This window comes from Choloepus didactylus, chromosome 5 (genome assembly GCF_015220235.1).
Source record: "Choloepus didactylus isolate mChoDid1 chromosome 5, mChoDid1.pri, whole genome shotgun sequence".
NCBI classification, from domain to species: Eukaryota; Metazoa; Chordata; class Mammalia; order Pilosa; family Megalonychidae; genus Choloepus; species Choloepus didactylus.
The window spans coordinates 129,113,300-129,133,927 of NC_051311.1; the positions used below are offsets into that span (position 1 = coordinate 129,113,300).

The following is a 20,628-nucleotide window of genomic DNA, read 5'->3' on the forward strand; positions in this document are numbered from 1 at the left end:
CTGCAATTTCCAGGGATTCATGGAATTCCTGAAATCATAAGTTCCTAAGAAATCCATTCACCCCTAGCTTTAGGACTCCAATTTTTGGAATAAAGTAGTTCAGACTAGTTAAGACACATCTTTTCCCACACGTGTAAATTCTTAAAGAGTTTTCAGGTTAATTTTTCAAGACCTTAATTTAAATGCATCAGGTTTGTTTTGTTTTGTTTTGTTTTCCCCCACTTCCAAGAGCCACAGGCAAATCAGGCTGAACAAACCTTCTGCTCTTAAAAACAAAGAACTAATGGTATTTTTTCAACCATAGTCGGGTCCAAACAACAACAAAAACCGTCTTTGGTGTTTTACAATTAAACATTTGTACTCATGCTTCATGGACAATTTCCGAAAGAATCACAGGGTCTACTGAGGTGGTGGTGCATTCCAAATTTTCATTTGTCAAACGAGGAAACCTTATCAGACAGGGGCTAAAGGAGGCGCTCAAGGTCAAACAGAACTGGGCCTACCGGGTTTCCAAACCTCTGGTCTATTCTTAACAGTACATCAAGGTTTGGGAACAAGCTTCTCCACTCTCTCGACAAAGACAAATCACTTTACATTTCAGTTTTCTTTTCTGACTACAAAAGGGACTCTGTACAGATCTCGACCACGGCAGTACCGGCTTTGCGGGGCGAATGGGGACCCCTGAACGTTTCCGGGGTTAAGCTCCCGGGCTGGGGGGGACGGGGAGAGCAGTGCTACTTTGCCCATCTGCTAAGCCATCAGAACGTCTACTCGGTGTCCCTTCCTCCCCTGTCCAAAAGAAAGAGAAGCAGGCTACTTTATAGCGTTGCCCCAGAGAAGAAAAAGATAGACTGTACCTCTCGGAATAGCGCAGAAGCTCCGCATCCAGCTGTTCTCGGATGCCCGTGCGTTTCCTGTTGAGGTAGCGCGGCGACAGCGCGATGTGCCTCCGGTGAGGCCCGGCCAGCAAGCAGGAATAGCGGCTACTCACTAGCGCGCAAGCGACCTCGTAGGTCGGCAACTCTAAACAAGGCAGGATACCAGCTGGTCCCACCGGGGTCTCCTCGGAGGCCACTTTTGGCCGCGGCGCCTCTGAGCAACCAGCAGCCATGCGGCTTATCGGGTTTCCCACGGCGCGCGCCACTGACGCCTAATCGTCTGTTTCCCGACGCCTGCTTTTGACGTCATCCACCAGCTTCCCCGCCCGGAGGCATTTCCTCTCCTTGAGCAGCAACGCACGTATATGACCAGCAGGGGGCAACCGCTTTTGCTCGCCTAGAGGACTGAAGGAAAGCGGACTGTACTGTGGTTACTGAGCATGCGCAAAGGTCAAACACCTTTCAAAGCGCTAGCAAGCCTGAGTTATCGCTAACGTCCTTCTCTCTGAATTTTTATGTGGATTTAATGGAGGTTCCTGCTCTGAATATTTCCAGTAGTAAGTTGGTATGATAGGATTTTTTTGGACCGCACTAGAAGAAGTCAACAAATATGGAGTATATTTTATGCGGAAAACCCAATCCCTAAAAAGCAGCTCGGATGCCACAAATGCCGCACATCCGAAAGCGAACCCACGACCTCTCGCAAGTTTAGTTCTCTCCTCGTTCTGCATTCGCGAATTTCGGGAATAGGACCACCACCTCCCTAGCTGCTCAAAATATCCAATCATACCAGGCATTTGGGGCCCAAAGTCGAAACGTCTCTCTTCGGACTCTTTCTCGTCCATCCCTGCTTCTAAAACTACAAGACAGGCCTTCCTGCTCTCCTGTCTGTGGAAACTTAGCCTGAAGGTCAGAAGGATACTCTCTTGAGCGGCCGAATCACCTTTGAAACACAAATAATGATCGTCATGAGCCCTGTTTAAAAGCCCTCTATAGGCACCCTTTTTTCCTCAGGATGACTCCAAACTCCATAATATGGATCACACATTTATAAGGCCTTTTTATGATTTGCTTTCTCCTCTAAGCATCATTTTCCCGCTCTCTCTCATTCTCAAGCATGTAGTCTCAAGCACGTTTTCTCTCTCTCTTTCACTCTTCAGACTGTTCTTCTGGCTAGGAATATGATAGCTTCTCTCATATGTGTAACTTCCCATGCATCAATTTTTAGCTCAAATTTTATGTTCTCTTTCTCTGCAAAGAGTTTTCCACCACCTCTGCCCCTTTTCCCCAGTAGGGTTTAGTTATTTCCTCATCTATGTATGTCACCACTGTCAGGTGCTCGTGTTTTATGGCAATGGGCCTTTTGCCTCCCTATTCTTTTGCTAGACTCCAACCTCACTGATACAGGGACTGCGATAAGTGACTTGTTCACCACTGCATCCCGCTTATGACTCAAAAAAAGAAGTACATCCACCCCAAATGAATGAATGGTGAGTGAATGAGTGAATGAATGATATGACAGGTGATATAGAGCTCAGAGCCTGTATGAGGAAATGGGAAACAAACATAAACATAATGTGGGTTACACTGGGAAAGTGCCAAGAGAAGAGTATGGTAATAAGTGACACCAGTACTAAGTCCTTCCTCCTCTCTGCCCATCTCCACACCTCCTGTCCTAGCTTCCTGGCTGCCATCACAAATACACAGGTGGGTTGTCTTAAACAACAGAAATTTATTAGTTCATGCTTTTGAAGCTAGGAGAAGTCCAGAACTGAGGCATCAGCAAGGCAATGCTTTCTCCCTGAAGGCCATGGCATTCTGGGGCTGGCTGCTGGCAATCCTTGGGTCCTGGGTTTTTCCAACACATGGCAATGGCAACATCTTCTTTTTATTCTGGGATCTGTTGATTTCCATCTTCTACTCCTCCCTGGTGACTTTCTTCCTGTGGCCTTCTTGATAAGGTCTCCGTTAATCAGATTAAGACCCATCCTGACTCAGTTGGACAATTTACAGTGGGTTCACATGCACATGAGTGGATTAAGAATAAGAACATTTTTCCCCCCAGGGGTGTGTAATTCAACCTACCACATACTGCAAAAAGTCATGGATTAAATTGTGCCCCCCTAAAATACATGTTGAATTCCTTAATCTCAGTTCTGTGACTATGAATTTAATTGTAAATTAGGATATTTGAAGATGTTATTAATTAAGATGAGGCCAAATTGCATTAAGGTGGACCCTAATCCAATAAGAGGGTGTCCTTATAAAAGAGGAACTTTGGACACAGTTGGCAGGACACAGAAGATGGACATGTGACAGAGGCAGAGATTGTTTTAGATTGCCAGCAAGCCAGTGCCAGAATCCTATAGACTTCAAAGCATGATCTTGCTGACACTTAATTTTGGACTTCTAGCCTCCAAAACTGTGAGATAATAAGTTCTTGTTTTTGAAGCCACTAGTCTGTGACACTTTGTTACAGCAGTTCTGGCAAAGTAAGACCATACCTAACCTCTCTACATTTGTTTCCCTGCTTTAAAATAGGGATAATAATACCTTCCCTGCCTAAGAGAGATATTACAAGTTCAAATAAGATAAATAATAAGTACTTTATTCAGAATTCTTTAATTGACTTCTGTTCTAGTTTGCTAATGCTGCCGGAATGCAAAACATCAGAAATGGATTGGCTTTTATAAAAGGGGGTTTATTTGGTTACACAGTTACAGTCTTAAGGCCATAAAGTGTCCATGGTAATGCATTAACAATCGGGTACCTTCACTGGAGGATGGCCAATGGTGTCTGGAAAACCTCTGTTAGCTGGGAAGGCACGTGGCAGCGCCTGCTCCAGAGTTCTGGTTTCCAAATGGCTTTCTCCTGGGACATTCCTCTCTAGGCTTTAGCTTCTCTCCAAAATATCACTCTCAGTTGCTCTTGGGGCGTTTGTCTTCTCTTAGCTTCTCTGGAGCAAAAGCTTGCTTTCAACGGCCATCTCCAAAATGTCTCTGCAAGCTGCAGCTCCTCTCTCAGCTCTGTGCATTCTTCAGTGTCTCTCTTGGCTGTAGCAAGCTCTCTCCTTCTGTCTGAGCTTATGTAGTGCTCCAGTTAACTAATTCAGACCCACCCTGAATGGGTGGGTTCACACCTCCATGGAAATTATCCAATCAAGGTCTTGTCCACAGTTGATTGAGTCACATCTCCATGGAAACACTCATTCAATAGAATTACAATTTAATCAGTACTAATAGGTCTGCCCACACAAGATTACATCAAAGATATTGGTGTTTGGGGGACATAATATATTCAAACTAGCACAACTTCAAATTCACATGAGATGATAATGGAATGAACCCCCCCACCAAAGCCTAATGATAGACATTTATGTTCATATATGGGAAATGTAACAGCTTTTACCTTGATTTTGTTTCAAAGCTCTATAACATCTGTGTGCAAGATCTCTTCCTTTAGTGGTTCTCAACTTTAGCTAGAGATTAACATCATTGAGGTGCTTTAAAAAATCCCATTTCCTATAGGGATCCCAGATCAATTAAATCAAAACCTCTTAGGGTGGGACACAGATATCAATGTTTTTAAGACTCTACAGATGACTACTCTGGGCAATTAGTAGATGGATCTAGATTGGCTCCAGATTATTTGAATACAAACAATTTGTCCAAAAGCAATTTAGCCAAAAATAAACTAAACATCAGGACAATCCAGCCCGAACAAAACTATCTGAAGTCAAATACCACAGTAATGATATTCCATAGATAGTAAATGCAGTGCACCGTGGAGTATATGCTGGTTTGTTTATATTATGTTCCCCCATAGAAGTGTCCACACTAAAGCATCAACAAGAGGATACCTTCATTGAAGGCAGGCCAATGGCGTCTAGAACACCTCTGTCAGCTGGAAAGGCATGTGCCTGGCACCTGCTGGTTCTTTGCTCCTGGGTTGTATTTCAAAATGGCTTTCTCTGAAATGTCTCTGGGTTTCTCTTAACTTCTCTCAGATCTCTGTTTGTTTCTCCTGGGGCGTTTCTCTCTAACCATCTGGGAGTCCTTTTTTAGCTTCTCAGGGGCAGACTCTGGGCTTCATCTCTTAGCTTAGCATCTCCAAACGTCCTTCTGTTGGCATCTCCCCAGCATCTCCAAGCTTCTGGGTCTGTGTAGCTCTTAGCTTCTCCCTGGGGCAAACTCTGGACTACATGTCTTAGCTTCTCTCCAAAATTTCTCTCTCAGCTTCTTTGAGCTCCTTCTCTCTGTGAGTGCTCTTAAGGACTCCAGTGATCTAATTAAGACCCACCTGGAATGGCCAGCATCACACCTCCATGGAAATAATCTAATCAAAAGTTCTCACCTACAGTTGGGTGGGTCACATCTTCATTGAAACAACCAAATCAAAAGTTCCGACCCTAATCAAAAGACTAATCCGTCTGTCCCCACAAGACTGCATTAAAGAACACAGCTTTTGTGGGGGAACATAGTAGATTCAAACCAGCACACTGGTCTATATTAATGCCCAATGTATCTTTTAAATTGAGTCTGTGACTAATGTGTCCAATATAATATGCTTGATTCAACCTGATTAAGACTGTGAAACTTAACTTGGGATCAGGAACATATGATCTTCTTGAATGAATAACCAGATGGAGCCCTGTATTTTTAGAGGAAGAGTTGGAAAGAGGTCTGAATAAAAACTGAGGAATGCCTTGGTCAGGGAATGCTTTGTTTTTAGCATATGTTTTTTTAACGTGCTTAATTTCAGCTCCTTCACAGTAGACTGCCATTATAAATGAACCATGTATATGGACATTTGATTCACCTTACAACAAAGATTATGATATATTACTCCATAAAAGATTTCATTAATAAAATTCATTCCAGATTTGAATTATGTATACAGAGATACAAATTTGGAATTTCATTTTTCAATGTGAAAAATTAAAATAGTTTTGAATACATATTAGCGGTTTGAAATAAATATGGTTAGTTTGGGAAACAGTTTTCTTTCAGAAATTTAATATGTGAAATGCAGTGCTCTTAGGGAAAAGTACTGTATGTGCTTAAATTTGCCTAATGGATTTTGGAAATGAAGAAACAAAAAAAGCAAACCACCCAAAAAGCTACATCAAAACTGCTGGCTGATGCAGAGCCCTTGTAATTCACAAGTATAGCGCCAGATGGCAGACATGAGCTTTGAATTGTTAAGTTTAGCTTCAGTCCAACTATTTATTGACTGTTTTTAGCTATACTCATTCAGAAAAGGCCCGCTGATCAGTTTTTGACTCTGAAATCTCCTCTTACTCTCTTATTAGATTAACACAAACTGATGTATTCCATGCACATAGAAAGCCAATGGACTTTAAGGGGGGAGAAAATAAGAGTATTACATTTTTATTGAATATAATACATTTGACATTTTGCAAACTATAGCTGTTGCTGGAAAGACATAGAAATGAAATGACTCAAATGGATCTCTCTATAAATTAGATCCAACTCCTTTAATAATGCTATGCTTCTTTTGGTAGACCTAGATCAACAGAAGCATCACCTGGGAACTTATCAGAAATGCAAATTCTCAGGACCCAATCCAGGTTTACTAAATTAGAACTCTGGGACTGGAGCTAAGCAATCTGTTTTAATAAGCTGTCCAGGTAATTATATTGCCCTCTGAAGTTTGAGAACCTGTACCTTGGAAGAGATATGAAATATAGGAGAGAGACTCTTAATTGATGAATTTTATTCAGGTATAATTGATATAAATGCAGTGATAACTAACAAGGCAGCTGGTTATTTATTTCATTTGATTTAGTGTTAAAACACAGTAAAGTTTGCTATATAGTGAACATGAAAAAGAACAGTTAATATAGACTCTGAAAGGTCAGTTACCATTACTTCATTTTCACACATTTTTAAAAGGAGAGAATGAAGAATTTCATTTTTTATTTCCCCTTAATTTGTACAGAAAAGACTAACATTGTGGTAATTTTTGTGATTGTAATTTAACAAAGGAAATAAATGAAACTAAGTAAAAATACAGTTATTTCCAAGGAGTATAGAACCAACTTTGGGAAGTAAAAATGATTCTCTATGAAATTTGTTCATAGTCATACATTCTTGCAATTCCTCCTTCACTGAAATAAAAGGCACAAGCATTTTTAATTAACAACAAATACACCAACACCATATTTCATCTTCAGATAAGAGGAGGTAGATAAAACTTGTATATCTATGTTGCAATTTTATCCTAAATACTACTTTGCCTCAACTAAGCAGATATTTGTTAATTTTTAAAAATTATTTTCAGAATTTTTTAAACACCTAAAGTACCAGTTCCTGTCAAGAGGCAGTATTTGTTAAATGAGTCACACCACTTGTAGTTCACAAATACACAAATTCAGTTTTACTATTAGAGGTAAACTTTCTTCTTATCCATAACATACAAATATAGTTTTTACACAGTTTTAATAAACTGAGCATTTGTAAATCACATTAGATGCTTATGAGGTTAATGACAAGAGCAAAAGTCATAAGTGATCATTGTATCATCACTCACTTTCTGTGCAATTATTTGTATCTTTCTCATTTTGATAGTGGCCAGATATAATAATGGTGAAACACTGTGATCCTTACCCTTGGATTTTATGTCCTGGCCATAGTTTAGATGTTCTGAATATTAGTTTAAAATGTGAGAGTGTCTGTGAGTTTTCTTCTAATTTATGTATATATGAGGTTTAAACCAGAATTGTAAAATAGGGGTTTAAGAAAATAGACCAGTTCTTCAGCTCTGCATATCTGAGACTGCTAACTAAAGATGATTGACTTAATAAAATTGATTTAATGTGAGTGTGTGTTTGTGTGTGTGTACATGTGTAGCTGTGAGCAGAAAGGGGTAATGAAGGATATCAGAAGGGGATGGGACTACTTTCTGGGTCTGAGGCCCTGTTTATATAATTTACAGTCCTTTTACAAAACTTGGGTTATTATTTCTACTAAGGCCCTATTTCTTCTCCCATTTGACCTTATTGCAACTAAGTTTCAACACCCCACTTGATTTTCAAAACCAAGAAATTTGGCTAATAAAATTAACCATGGCTCTTGCAAGTTGCTTCTGGACATTCTCATTTACTTCCATCTGTTTTTAGCTCACTGAAGAACAAAAAGAGGAAACCAATTCCTTTTCAATTTTTGAACATCACTTTACAGCTGTAGCTTAATAAACTACCTGCTAGCTGCAGAATTTGTGTGGGTGTAGAGTCACAGATCCCTGACATTAAATGTCTTCAAAGACTATGGTATGGAAAGTTTGAGAGTGGAATATAGACAAAAATGAAATGAAATTATGATATGATGTATTTTGATATAAATTCGCTCTCAAGTGACCAAACAAAATGCATATTAGCGAATGATATTATCAACATGAAATGCAAGAAATTTCCTGGAAGTCTCCCCTCAGAATCAACTAATAAAAGTACAGATTCAACTTGCATGGAACTCTGGAGGGCAATAGAGACTGGAGAAGGACTCCAGAAATACTGAGTCAAAGAAAGAGAAAAATTATCTCCAAGATCAGGTGGAGATTTCCATCTTGCACTCTCTGGTCTGGACCACTCCACCTCATTCAGTCCAGTGCAGCTTGGGAATCACACATGCAGCATGACCTGTGTCCCTCCTGCCATGGATGCAGACTATAGAGCCACTCAGCAGTGAGTTAGAACCCCTTGCATATCCAGGCAGAGGGACTCAAGTTCACAGAGACCCAGGGCAGAGCAAAAGCTGTTGAGGAATGCCGCACACAAAAGGGCCCCAAGGAAAGGTGTGTGTGTGGAGAAACTGTGTCAGAACTGTTGGCAAGAAGTGCACACATTCAATCCATTCTGTGTTTGCTGGACCACCTAAATGCAAAACAGACCTTTTTGGATTGTTCCATGTTTCTGGATTGATTCCATCTGGGTCTCCAGAGCAGGATACTGTAATGGAGGAGAAACAGGAGGAAGAAAAACCTCAAAGAAAAAAGAAGGGGGGAGGGAACTGAGCTGTTGTAAGATAGGACAGGTCCCAGAGCTGAAAACTGTAAGGAAAGAGGGGCACTAAGTGAGGGAGAGAATTTAAACAAATCACAGGAGCTTGGGAGAAAATTCTGCACAAAAAAACAAACAGAACAGATCAAAACTCTCAGAGAAGAAATAGAGGAAAGGAAGCTTTCTCCTGGAGGTGAAACAATTGCACAAAAATTGCAATTTTAAAAATTTTACTGCATGTCTAGGGTGAGACTCAGAAGAAGAGCTGAGAAAATCTGAATAGTTAAAGATGGGCTCCTCTAATGGTCCAAAATAAGTTGGACCAAGCATCAGAGAAGAGCCTTAACACAAAGTGAATGAACAATAAAAGCCTAGATAAGAGGGAAAAACTGACCTTCAGAGTAAGCACGTTAAATAATCAGAAGCTCAGATATCAGCAAATAATTACAAGCCATACTAAAAAACAGGAAGATGTGTTTCAGTCAAGGGAACAAATTAAAACTTCAGAGGAGACACAGAATTTGGGACAACTAATTAAGGAAGTTCAAACAAATCTCCTAAATCAATTCAAGGAGATAAAGGAAAATATGGATATTGTTCCAGTTTGCTAAAGCTGCTGTCATGCATAATACCAGAAATGGATTGGCTTTTATAAAGGGGGTTTATTTGGTTACAAATTTACAGTCTGAAGGCCATGAAAATGTCCAAAGTAAAGCATCAGCATGAGTATACCTTCACCAAAGGAAGGCCAATGGTGTCCAGAAAACCTCTGTTAGCTGGGAAGGTACCTACCTGGGGCTCAATCTGCTGATCCTGGGTTGTGTTCCAGCTCCTCTCTCAGCCCCTGTGCATTCTTCAAAATGTTGCTATTGGGGCATTTTGCCCTCTCTGGGCTAGCATCTCCAAATCGTCAGCAAAAGTCTGCTTTCAATGGCTGTCTCCAAAATATCTCTCTCAGCTGCTCTCCAAAATGCTACTCTCAGCTGCTCTGAGGTCCTTCTGTTTGTGAGCTCTTATATGGCTCCAGTAAACTAATCAAGACCCACATTGAATGGGCGGGACCATACCTCCATGGAAATAATCTAATCAAACGTATTACCCACAGTTGGGTGGATCACATCTCCATGCAAACAACCTAATCCAAAGATTCCAACCTAATCAATAGTAATATGTCTGCCCCCACAAGATTGCATTAAAGAACATGGCATTTGGGGGGACACAATTCATCCAAACTGGCACAGATATAGAGCTAAAAGATATTAAGAAGACAATGTGTGAGTACAAAGAAGAATTTGAAAGTTTAAAAAGAAACATAACCAAAATTATGGGGATAAATGGCACAATAGTGGAGATTAAAAATACACTACAGGCATATAACTGCAGATTTGAACAGGCAGAAGAAGGAATCAGTGAACTAGAAAACAAGACAATTGAAATAATGCAGTCAAATGAATAGATAGAGAAAAGAATGAAACAATTGTGCAGGGTCTCAGGAATTTGAGTGAAAGCATGACCAAGAAGTGCAATGTACACAAAGCAGAATAAACCCTACTATACATACTCTGAGACACATACTAATCAGAATATCAAATGTCAAAAATAGAGAATTCTGAAAGCAGCAAGAGAAAAGCAATTTGTCACATGTAAGGGAACCTCAACATGACTAAGTGCAAATTTCTCATCAGAAACCATGGAGGTGAGAAGGCAGAGGTATGATATATTTAAGGTATTGAAAGAGAAAAACTGCCAGCCAAGAATTCTTTATCTGGTAAAACTGTCCTTGAAAAATGTGGGAGAGTTTAAAATACTCACAAACAGAAACTGAGAGAGTTCATCAACAAAACGCCTTTCCTACAAGAATTACTAAAGGGAATTCTGTAAGTTAAAAGGAAAAGACAGGAGAAAGTGGCTTGGACTAGCATGAAGAAGTGAAAATCTTTAGTAAAGGTAGCTAAAAGGGTAAATGCAAAACCCAATGGTACTGTATCCTCAATATACAACTCTACTTTTTAATTCCTATAAGAGTCAGAATACAATTGAACAAGAAAAGACATATTTCTTGATAATGGACCTGAATAATATAAAGTAGTAAAGTAGGACAAAAATAACATAAAAAAATGAAACTGAGAGACATGGGAGCAGAGAATGTGTATGTTATTGAAGCTAAGATGGTATCTTTTCAAATTAGTAGGTTATAGACATAAGTTGTATAATACAAACCCCAGGGCAACCACAAAGAAAGTATTTTAAAAATATATAGAAACAGAAATGAGAAAGGGATCAGTCAGATGCATTACAAAAGGTCAACCATACAGAAAAGGAAGTTGCAATAAAGTAAAAGAGCTACACATACACACACACAAAATATGACATAAAAATCAAAGGACAAAATGACTGAAGTGAGTACTGCTTTTACAGTTGTAACACTGAATGTTAATGGTTTAAACTCTCCAGTCCAAAGACAAAGATTGGTAGAATGGATAAAAAAGCATGATCCAACTATCTGATGTTTATAAGAGACTCACTTTGTACCCAAAGACACAAGTAGGTTGAAAAGTGGAACAATGGAAAAAGACATTCCATGCAAATAGTAACCAAAACGAGCTGGGGTAGCTATACTAATAGTTGACAAAATAGACTTTATGTCAAAAGCTGTTACAAGAGACAAAGAAGGATGCTACATATTAACAAAAGGGTCAACCCACCAAGAAGAAATAACAATCACAAAAATTTATGCACCTAACCATGGTGTCCCAAAATACATGAAGCAACTGGTGGCAAAACTGAAGGAAGAAATAGATACCTCTACATTAATAGTTGGAGACTTCAATACACCACTCCAATCAATAGATAGACTACCTGGACAGAAAATAAATAAGGAAACAGATAATTTGAACAATATGGTGAGTGAACTAGACCTAACAGACCTGTACAGAACAATGCACCCCAACAGAAGATTTTAGGTCTTACTGTGAAGCTTCAGCCAAGTTCTAACTTGGATAAATTTTAGTCTCCCTGGAAATAATAACATAATACACTGTGACTTTGCAGAAGGACTTTCAATGTATTGAGCAACTAAAGTGGAACCTCTGAGCATTAACAAAGAAAAAAAAATCAAAATCAGCAGTCCGTAGTTAACAAGAGGGAAAGTAAATGGCTCCTGTTCCCCCAAGATGTTCAACTAAATGAAGGCTATTTGCCTAAAATGAAGAGTGCATTTTTCACTGTGATTAGATGATGTAGATAATTCTGAATTGTTAAATGTTGAAATAACTTTTTTAGATCTATAGCTTGACTTTTTAAATTATAATTTTGAGAGTGTTTTTAATGTATTCCTAGTAAGTATTTTATTCAGTGAAGTTTTCCTGGCAAAAGAGGTAAAAAAAAGTAATCTTTCTGAATAATTTTACTGGGCATCCATCTTTCCAGCAATTTCTAACTTGTGTTCCTTTGCTATGAGGAACTGACAACCCATGATTTATGAATTTGGAATAATTTAATTTCTTGGCTGTCATACACTTTGAGTAAGGAATATTACATATGTTTCTAGAAAAATGATTTAAAGAAGAAAAGAGTGAAGTGATGCCAAGTTCTGAAGCTTTATTTGGAAACAGTGTTCTAATCAAATGGCACTTAAAATGTAATCTGTAAGTTTCTGAAATGGTTTCTAAATAATCTTTGAAAAGGTAGTTTTACAAGTAAGGTTTCTAAACATGGCATTTTTAAACTAAGTCAATGAATAAAGTAGAGGACAGTATATTGTTCTCATCTTCCCAAGCACAAGAAATGCAGGATTATTCACTGACACATGGAAAAAGGTAAATTTCTTCAAAAATAAGGGTTACACAAAATCCCTGTTTACCTTTTAAACATGAAATATTCAGCCATTTAGTGGAATCTTTCTGCAAATAGAATTTATTCTTTTAACATAAAAGCACTTCAGCAACAGAGTATAATGACTTTTGTACTCTGCTCGACTTTATTGAGGATCCCATAATAACTAGTACTTTTACTAGTTTTGCTCAGGCAATGGATTTAACAGGTCCAACAACTTGCAAATTCCATGAAGTGTTTATACCAATTATTTTCACTCTTTATTTATTTATCTTTTTCACAATTTATTGTTGTAATGATAATTGGTTGATTGTGGAAGAACCTGGATGAGTACTGAAGGTTAGTAGTTAGTTCCCATCTACATGCTTTGGACCAGTATTGTCCAGGAGAATTTTATGAGATGATGGAAATATTCTACATTTGCAGTCCATATGTGGCTATGGAGCACTTGGGGTGTGTATAGTTTGACTAAGGAACTGAATATTTGATTTTATTTTAATTAATTTTAATTTAATGGTCACATGTGGCCAGTGGCTGCCATAGTAGATAGTGCAGGTAGACCTTAGAACATTGGGGTTTATGTTTCTCAGCAATTCAGATCTACATTTGCGGGCAGCCTTAACACTGGCTACTCTTACCTTGTTCAAGGGTTTTCCTCAGTGGTTCCCAGTTGGTGGGCAATAGTACCCTACCAAAGAGGCAGGTGAAAATCTGTCAGGCATTTGCATTTGTTAAAATGGCTGGGACATGCTTCTGGCATTTAGTGACAGAGATGCTTAATGACCTGAAAAGCATAGGACAATCTGCACCATAAGAAACTGTTCACCCCAAATGCTAGTAATAACCGTTTTGAGAAGTCCAAATCGGCCAGCAGAGTGCTCCAAATAGTGTGGTTTCATTTGTGAGATCTCCTTCAATCTCAGTCCTACCTATAGATCATTCTACCTTCTATAATTCATTTCTAAATTCCTCCTGCCTCCTCAGGGACCTCACTTTCTTTTATGTTTATTTTGACCTGTATGTTCAACTCCTCCTTCTCTACATTAGAACACACTCTGGTCTTTCCAATATTAATAAAATACCCTTTCTTAAACCCATGTCCCCCATCTGCAACCATTCTCTCATCCCCATTCACAGCCCCCTCTTCCCTGCCAATTTCAGAACAGTGGATTTATTCTCCTAGCTTTGGGAGAGAAACTGTTTTTAGTAATGTAATGAAAAGGAAATCTATGCCATAGATAGTTTCAAAATACACCATTTTATTACATAGACACATCAGTAGAAGTCTCACTTCTAAAACAATATATCTGAATTTCCAAGCAGAGTCCACTTTTTATTCCTTTATGATTATAATAACCACCTTTCCATAGCTAGACTCTACAGCATGACACCACAGCAGTTCCACACATTTTTTTCTAATTCCGTATCACAGCACTTTTCCCAAAGGGTAGCTCATACTAAAACTGTAATATAGTCACTAAAAAACTCTAGTTTATAATTCAATGAATTGTGAAAATTAAATTTTCGAGCACTTGAACATCTTCCCTATTTTCTCCTCTTGTTTCAAAAGACTCAGTACACATCCCAAATAAATCACTCTGAGGCCTGAAAACATTGGGTTCAAATAATTACATTTAAAGATATAACTGTGCTTGATTGAACATACACTGTAGACTATTTGGATAATTGTAATGATTTCATCTCTTCTTAGTTCTATCTCAAAGTAGTGATATGCCTACTTTTTGTCCTTTGATGCATGATTTCATGAGTTATTTCAAAGACATTTAAACATCTTATTGATGTATTATAATTCTGTATTGTACAAACATATCTACAAATAAATGCCACTAAAAATTAGAGTTGGTAGTTATTCTTTCAGTACAAAACTACATCTTTGCATAAATTCAGTATACCCATGTTTACATAAAGTATTTTCATTGTACAGTTTACGTTTCAGTGATAAAGGTCATGCCTGCTGTGGCACCAACTGAACAGTGATATTGATTCACACTATTTGAAGCTGCATTTATGGACAATTTCTATAAGTTACAGGGTAATGAAGTTATCCAAATGAGTTGGAAGACTTCAGAAACTACACCAAACAATCATTGCCCAGTTATTTCTGTTGAATAGATATAGCCAGAACCTTCTATTAGCTGACTTAAATAGGGTAGATGATTGTTACTGTAAAACTAAAAGATCTTCACATTTCCATTTACTGAGATTCTTGTTATTTTGTTAGTATAATTATAACCCATATTTTGTTTCTAAATGATTTGTTCTTATACTGAATACCAAAGGTTCTAATTTACCTATGATTCAATAAGTAACAAAAAATGACTTGAAAATTTATTAGCTTTGAGGAAAAAATAAAAGTATACAATACAGTGAAAGTTATACATTTAAAGAGAATAGATTTCTTTATCTGTTGCCAGAGGATATATTTTCATAAGTGTTGTCAAAGACCATGCTGTTTTCTTGCTTGCGTATGTTATCACAGCTTCCTATTTTAACATTCCATATGGAAGAGAAGGATTGAATTTATCTCTATAAATGTAAGTTTATCTTATTATTTCCTCCTATAAAGAACTTTTTCAGGTTTTTTGGGTATATACTTTCTTGTAAGTGCTTTGTCTATATTATCCCATGTGAATTATAAAAAACAAAAAACAAAAAAACAAAACCAACTAAGTTAAATTATAGTAAAGCTAATTGCAACTTCATCTTTTGGGGATATACCATCTATCTTTTTGTACAATTTAATGGGGCTATAAAATGTGTGAAATATGAATATCATGAATAAGTATTAGTCATTATTTCTATATTTATAAATGTGGAAGTATATGATCTAAAAAGCTAAATTATGTTTATAAATCAACATTACTAATTGCTATCACATAAGTAGCATAATCATAGTAAAATAGCCAAATAAGCAAATAATCTCTCTTTATTATATATTATTCAGATACTTCAACTTGATAAATACCAACCACAATGATACTTACACATAACAGACATATTAAAAAGAAGAATGGGCAAATTTAGGAGAAATTAAATATGTGATTTTGTGGGCATAGGAAAGCCTTGAAAAATTGCCTTCCCATTCTGTGAAAATAGAATGTTGGTAATAACCCCACAGCATCACAATTTCTTTTCTACTACCTATTTGCGTTCATGTATGCTATAAATATAGGCTGCATGTATTTTCTATATTTACAGTATGTATACACACACATACATACACACATACTTTATTCTTAAGCTCATTCATGAACATGCAGATCAATCTGCACAGTATGATCAAAACACATTTATTTTCCTTCAATGGTATTCATTGACAACTTTTCAGTCTTGTGCAAAAATGCAAAAATATCATACAGATTAGTATTCTCTCTCTAAAAAAATCTCTTTTTTATGCTTTAGGTTTTTGTTGTTTACAAATAAATTATGAAATATAGTTCATTCACAAATTGAAAATAATTACAATGTTTTTACAACAAGGCATTGCTGAGGTTTTGAATTATGGCATTCCTGAAGCCACCCGTCTTTCAAAACAAAGACATAGATAAGTAATTGGTATTTTTTAATATTTGCACTTTTCAATTACTGGTAAAATATGTCATTACAAACTTACTTTTCATGCTAGTCAAATAGTTGTTTGTGTAGAATATGACTCTTACTTGTTTAACTTATTCTTCTTTTATTCAGAAAAAAATCTTCTTTAGGACAGTCTAGAAAGTCAATTGAAATTGCTGTTCTAGAACATTTCTGTAAAGTTTTTCATCCAGTAAAAAGAGTTGAAGAAATAAGTGAGGAAAAATTGAGGAAGAGTAATTTAAACAGTTGTTCAGGAAACAGCAAATGCAAGCAGCATTTTAATTTTATCTCTTGGTCTTTTGGTATCTCCTTGCCTCATAAAAATCCTAAAATATATGTTCACTTCTTTAAAACATTGATTATATTCTTCCATTAAATATCAGTTGTGGTCCTCCATTGCTCATGTTGTCTGTCATTTCCTGTTAGGGAAATAACATGAATTAATTATAATTCACTTCCCGAATAGGACATCGATTTGCTGAATGGGTTTGCAAAGCAGAAATTGCAAGCCATTGAAAAACTTGGTGAGTTTTGGGGAAAGACAAGGATTGATATTGTTGCTGCATTTAAAGGAATGAAATTTCATGGCATCCTGGAGCACATGAAAATGCTGAAGTCAGACTGAAGTCTTAATCTTCTACCCACAAAAACAGCTAATCTGCTAAAAAGAGAGCCATCTCTACTTACTCTCCCAAATTTCCCCTTTTGGTCCTCAACACTATTTTAGAAGGACCTCACCTAGAAGGAAGAAGATGGTTAAATGCCCAGGTTTATCCAATGCATAGGCTCCTCTGCTGAGCATGTCAACAAGGTGCCTATAGTTTATAGGGCTTTCCTTCATACTATAGGAACACACCTGGCATTTTTGCTAAGAATTGCAAAAGGCCCACAGACAGATCACTGGTTATTTGCAATTATGGGTCATTAATAAATCACAGTAAAAGATTGTATTTCATGACACTGTCACTCATACAGTAAAAAAAATCAATAACATTTCTTAAAATGTTTTTTGAGGGATCAATTACTAAGAAGATAATAAAGACAAGTACGTGGGAAGGCAGTGAAAATACAGATGTAAAGGATGAACTAACATAAAGAAGCTCCATTTGCAATTATAGAACATATTAATTTGAGAAAAATTTAAATGCTTTGAATTCGTATGTTTTACTAAACATTAAACTCTTCTCTATGTAATAAAAGGTAATGAGACGTGAGGCCCATTCACATTTATAATGGTTCATACATCATATTATAAATAATATCTAGACAAAATGATCTAAAAATAGGTTGACAACTTTCCTCTCTTGAACAAGCCTATTTGCAAAATAACAGTTATGAATAATTCAAATGGAAAATTAGTTTCTCTATTATTTCATGCCTATAATTTCTATCTAGTTTCTGTTTGGGGGGATTAAAAACCACAAAGCAAAATGTCTGCTTCTGTAAACTTCAGCAATACTTCCAAATACATTATTTAAAAAGTGAAAAGGTATCCATGCCTCATTTTTTATCTCTTCTCTTTGAAAATTCAGTAGCGGAGAGGAGATAGAACAAGGATGATTGCTTTTGTGCTGGGTTGTTTCAAGGTTGTTTAGAAAGGAGCAGGGAGGGCACTTGAAGGTAGGAGTTTGCTTGGTTTTGGAACTTTTCTTTGAAAATTTTATTGTCTTTTAGGAGATGGGGTAGTTTCTTCCAAGAAATTCTATGAAAGGAGACATTGTGCCATGGAGAACTTTTCTTTTCTCACATCAAGAACTTTCTCTCCATGTTAAGTGCCCTGGCTCCTTCCAGGTCCTACAGGATTGTCTTGTACCTGGATATCCACTCTATCTCCCCCTAGTAATGTGCTACAGAACTACCAGAAAATCACTTAAAAATTAAACTAGAGAAGATTGTTTGGAGTCAGCTGCCTGCCTCTGTGGTCTAGTGAAATTTCAGTATAATTGAAAAGCTGGCTCTACTATACAACTACATGATGAAAGCAGGCCCAGGTTACTGGGCCGCAGGTAAGTTGTCAGCTAAGAAATCTGATGTGACTTCATTCAAGAGCTCGCTGTTTGGGGCAAGATAAATAGTAATCTGAGCTAGGGAGATGATTTATGTTCATCCTCCCAAAATGATCTTTAAGAAAAGTTACTCATACATCTCTTTCTACTCTTCCTATTAAAAGAAAATACAATCTCTTAATGGGTTATAGAATTAAGAATCTTAGATCCCTTTTCTTATCTTCCTAAAGTGACTTTGCTTTCAAAAAATATCTTAAAAACCAAAACAAAAAAACAAACAAAAGACACTAATCTTATGCTTTAATATTTTATTGCAAGACTAAAATTACTCCTTTAAAAAATCTTAAAAAAGAAAATAATTTTCTTAAGTTATTTTACCCTAACATGGACACAGTAAAATCACAGTGAAAATTAGTTTTAAAATGGATGAGTCTCTTCAACTTACTTGCAAATAGGCATGTACAATTTAACAAAAAGTTTGTGCTCTAAATTTGGACAGGACCAAGTATGGCTGTTTACAAATGGACATAACTTTTGCAAATGGATGATGATATCTAATGACTTGCTATATTTCCAATTCTATTGCTTAACAAAACCAAGAATGCCAACTATTTTTTTCCCAGCAATCAAAAATATGGGAAATAGACTTGAAATGTATCACATGAGATAGTTTAACAAGAAGAAACTTTTCATGTGGCATTTTTACTGTATTAGTGTCAAACTTTGGCTATCTGCAATTTTGGCATGAAGGAGATGCACCATTTGTCTTTATTCAGACACTTCTGTTATTAAAAAAACAAAACTTTGGTCTGTGAATGATGGTATTGAATCAAAATCATGATGTAGCAGAGAGTAAAGGAGTCATGAATCATCCAAGCAGAAATATGTTTGGATGCTTATATAGACAGGCTGAATATTTTAAATACCCAACCAACTTCCAGGCTGCAAGACTCTGCCATGTAGGGTTATGTCAGCTCATCAAAGTAGGGCTCATGAGAGTGATACTTTGAGGAACTGCATCGCAGCATCAGTCCAGACTGATCTGCGGACATCATGGCTTCCTAGGAGCGGCAGTGCTTCCTGCAGTGACATTACAACATGGTAACTCCCTAGAAATCAGCGTACCTTGTAGGTAACTCTGGTGTCGGGGGCACCACCGGGCAGCTGGGCAAGTCGGTTATTTCAATAGCCCTCAATCTCTAATATAAATATAACAATCATACAATAAATATTGCACAAACACATACACAAAAAGCTAAATCACACTGGTATAAAAATAGAACAATGTAAGAGCCACTATCCAACTATATAACAATCATCTATTTTTAACAATCCCTTTCTTTAAATTAGCAGTCCTGCTATGCATACTATGAGTTCTTTATGAAGGACACAAGTAAATCTGTCTAAAATTGCTTTCTTGGAACAATTTAAGGGCATCTACTCTTCTTATTTGAATGTATAGATTGTACAAGAAATGGAAACACATAAAACTACAGAAAAAATGTTTTTCTTCAAAATAATATTGTAAGGAAATATTCAGTAACTCTTGCTACTCTTTCCTCTACTCTGTGGTTATTCAATTTTATTTCCATGCTATAAAGCAAAATATGATTGGTCATTATCTTGGTGCATTTCATTTATAGATATTTTACATTTTCCTTAAAAGTTCCTATCATAGGAACTGAATTAATAAATGTGTGCAAAATGTAGCAGAAACACAGACTGCTCACTATACCATTTATGTTCTTTTATGCAATTAATAAAACTTCCTGTTTGAATGGGTTTCATGAAACAGTTATGCAAGGACTATTGTTAAATACATAGGCAAGGCTACCCAAATCTGCATGAAGTTTAGAGGAGAGTTAAATGAAGCTTTATGTGGATTTTAGTATCTGCCCTGATAGGCAAGGCTTTTTGTCACCTTACTGAAAGCCTCCTTTATGCCTGAAGATCTAATTTACATAATCAAATGCATCTACTTACAAGCACAAGGGATGAGCTAAAAAAAAAAAGGAATTCATCTGATTTCTAAAACTGGCATTATTGAGTCAAGAATGTATTTAGTTTATGTGTTTTCCTCAGTATAATACCTAAAAATCCATATTTATAAGGCATTCAATATTGTATGAAAGCTATTTTAAGACTGTTTTTGCATAGAATGAGATGCTATAAAATTATGTTGAGAATAGGGATAAGTATGTAATGCAGAGGAAAAAATAATCAAATATCCTATGCTTAATCCAATGGGGCCAAGTTTATGAAATCTTAGTCCTCAAATTCTTATCTAAAGCTGCAA

General features: G+C 36.8%; 2 protein-coding genes across 5 annotated transcripts in view; both read right to left on the reverse strand.

Moving 5' to 3' along the window:
- The window catches only part of POLR1F (RNA polymerase I subunit F), a 30,579-nt gene extending 29,421 nt beyond the window's left edge, over positions 1-1,158 (reverse strand). For both annotated transcript variants that reach the window (XM_037836869.1, XM_037836867.1), the window contains exon 1: positions 858-1,158. In XM_037836869.1, coding sequence (XP_037692797.1) covers positions 858-1,111 — 254 coding nt within the window. In that variant the 5' untranslated portion in view covers positions 1,112-1,158. The remainder of the gene's footprint in view (positions 1-857) is intronic.
- Positions 1,159-15,695: 14,537 nt separating this feature from the next.
- Positions 15,696-20,628, reverse strand: part of TMEM196 (transmembrane protein 196) — a 43,571-nt gene continuing 38,638 nt past the window's right edge. For 2 of the 3 annotated variants that reach the window (XM_037837511.1, XM_037837510.1), the window contains exon 4: positions 15,696-16,745. In XM_037837511.1, coding sequence (XP_037693439.1) covers positions 16,686-16,745 — 60 coding nt within the window. In that variant the 3' untranslated portion in view covers positions 15,696-16,685. Of the gene's footprint in view, positions 16,746-19,457; positions 19,532-20,628 lie in introns of all 3 variants that reach the window. The other variant, XM_037837509.1, reaches the window with a different exon arrangement.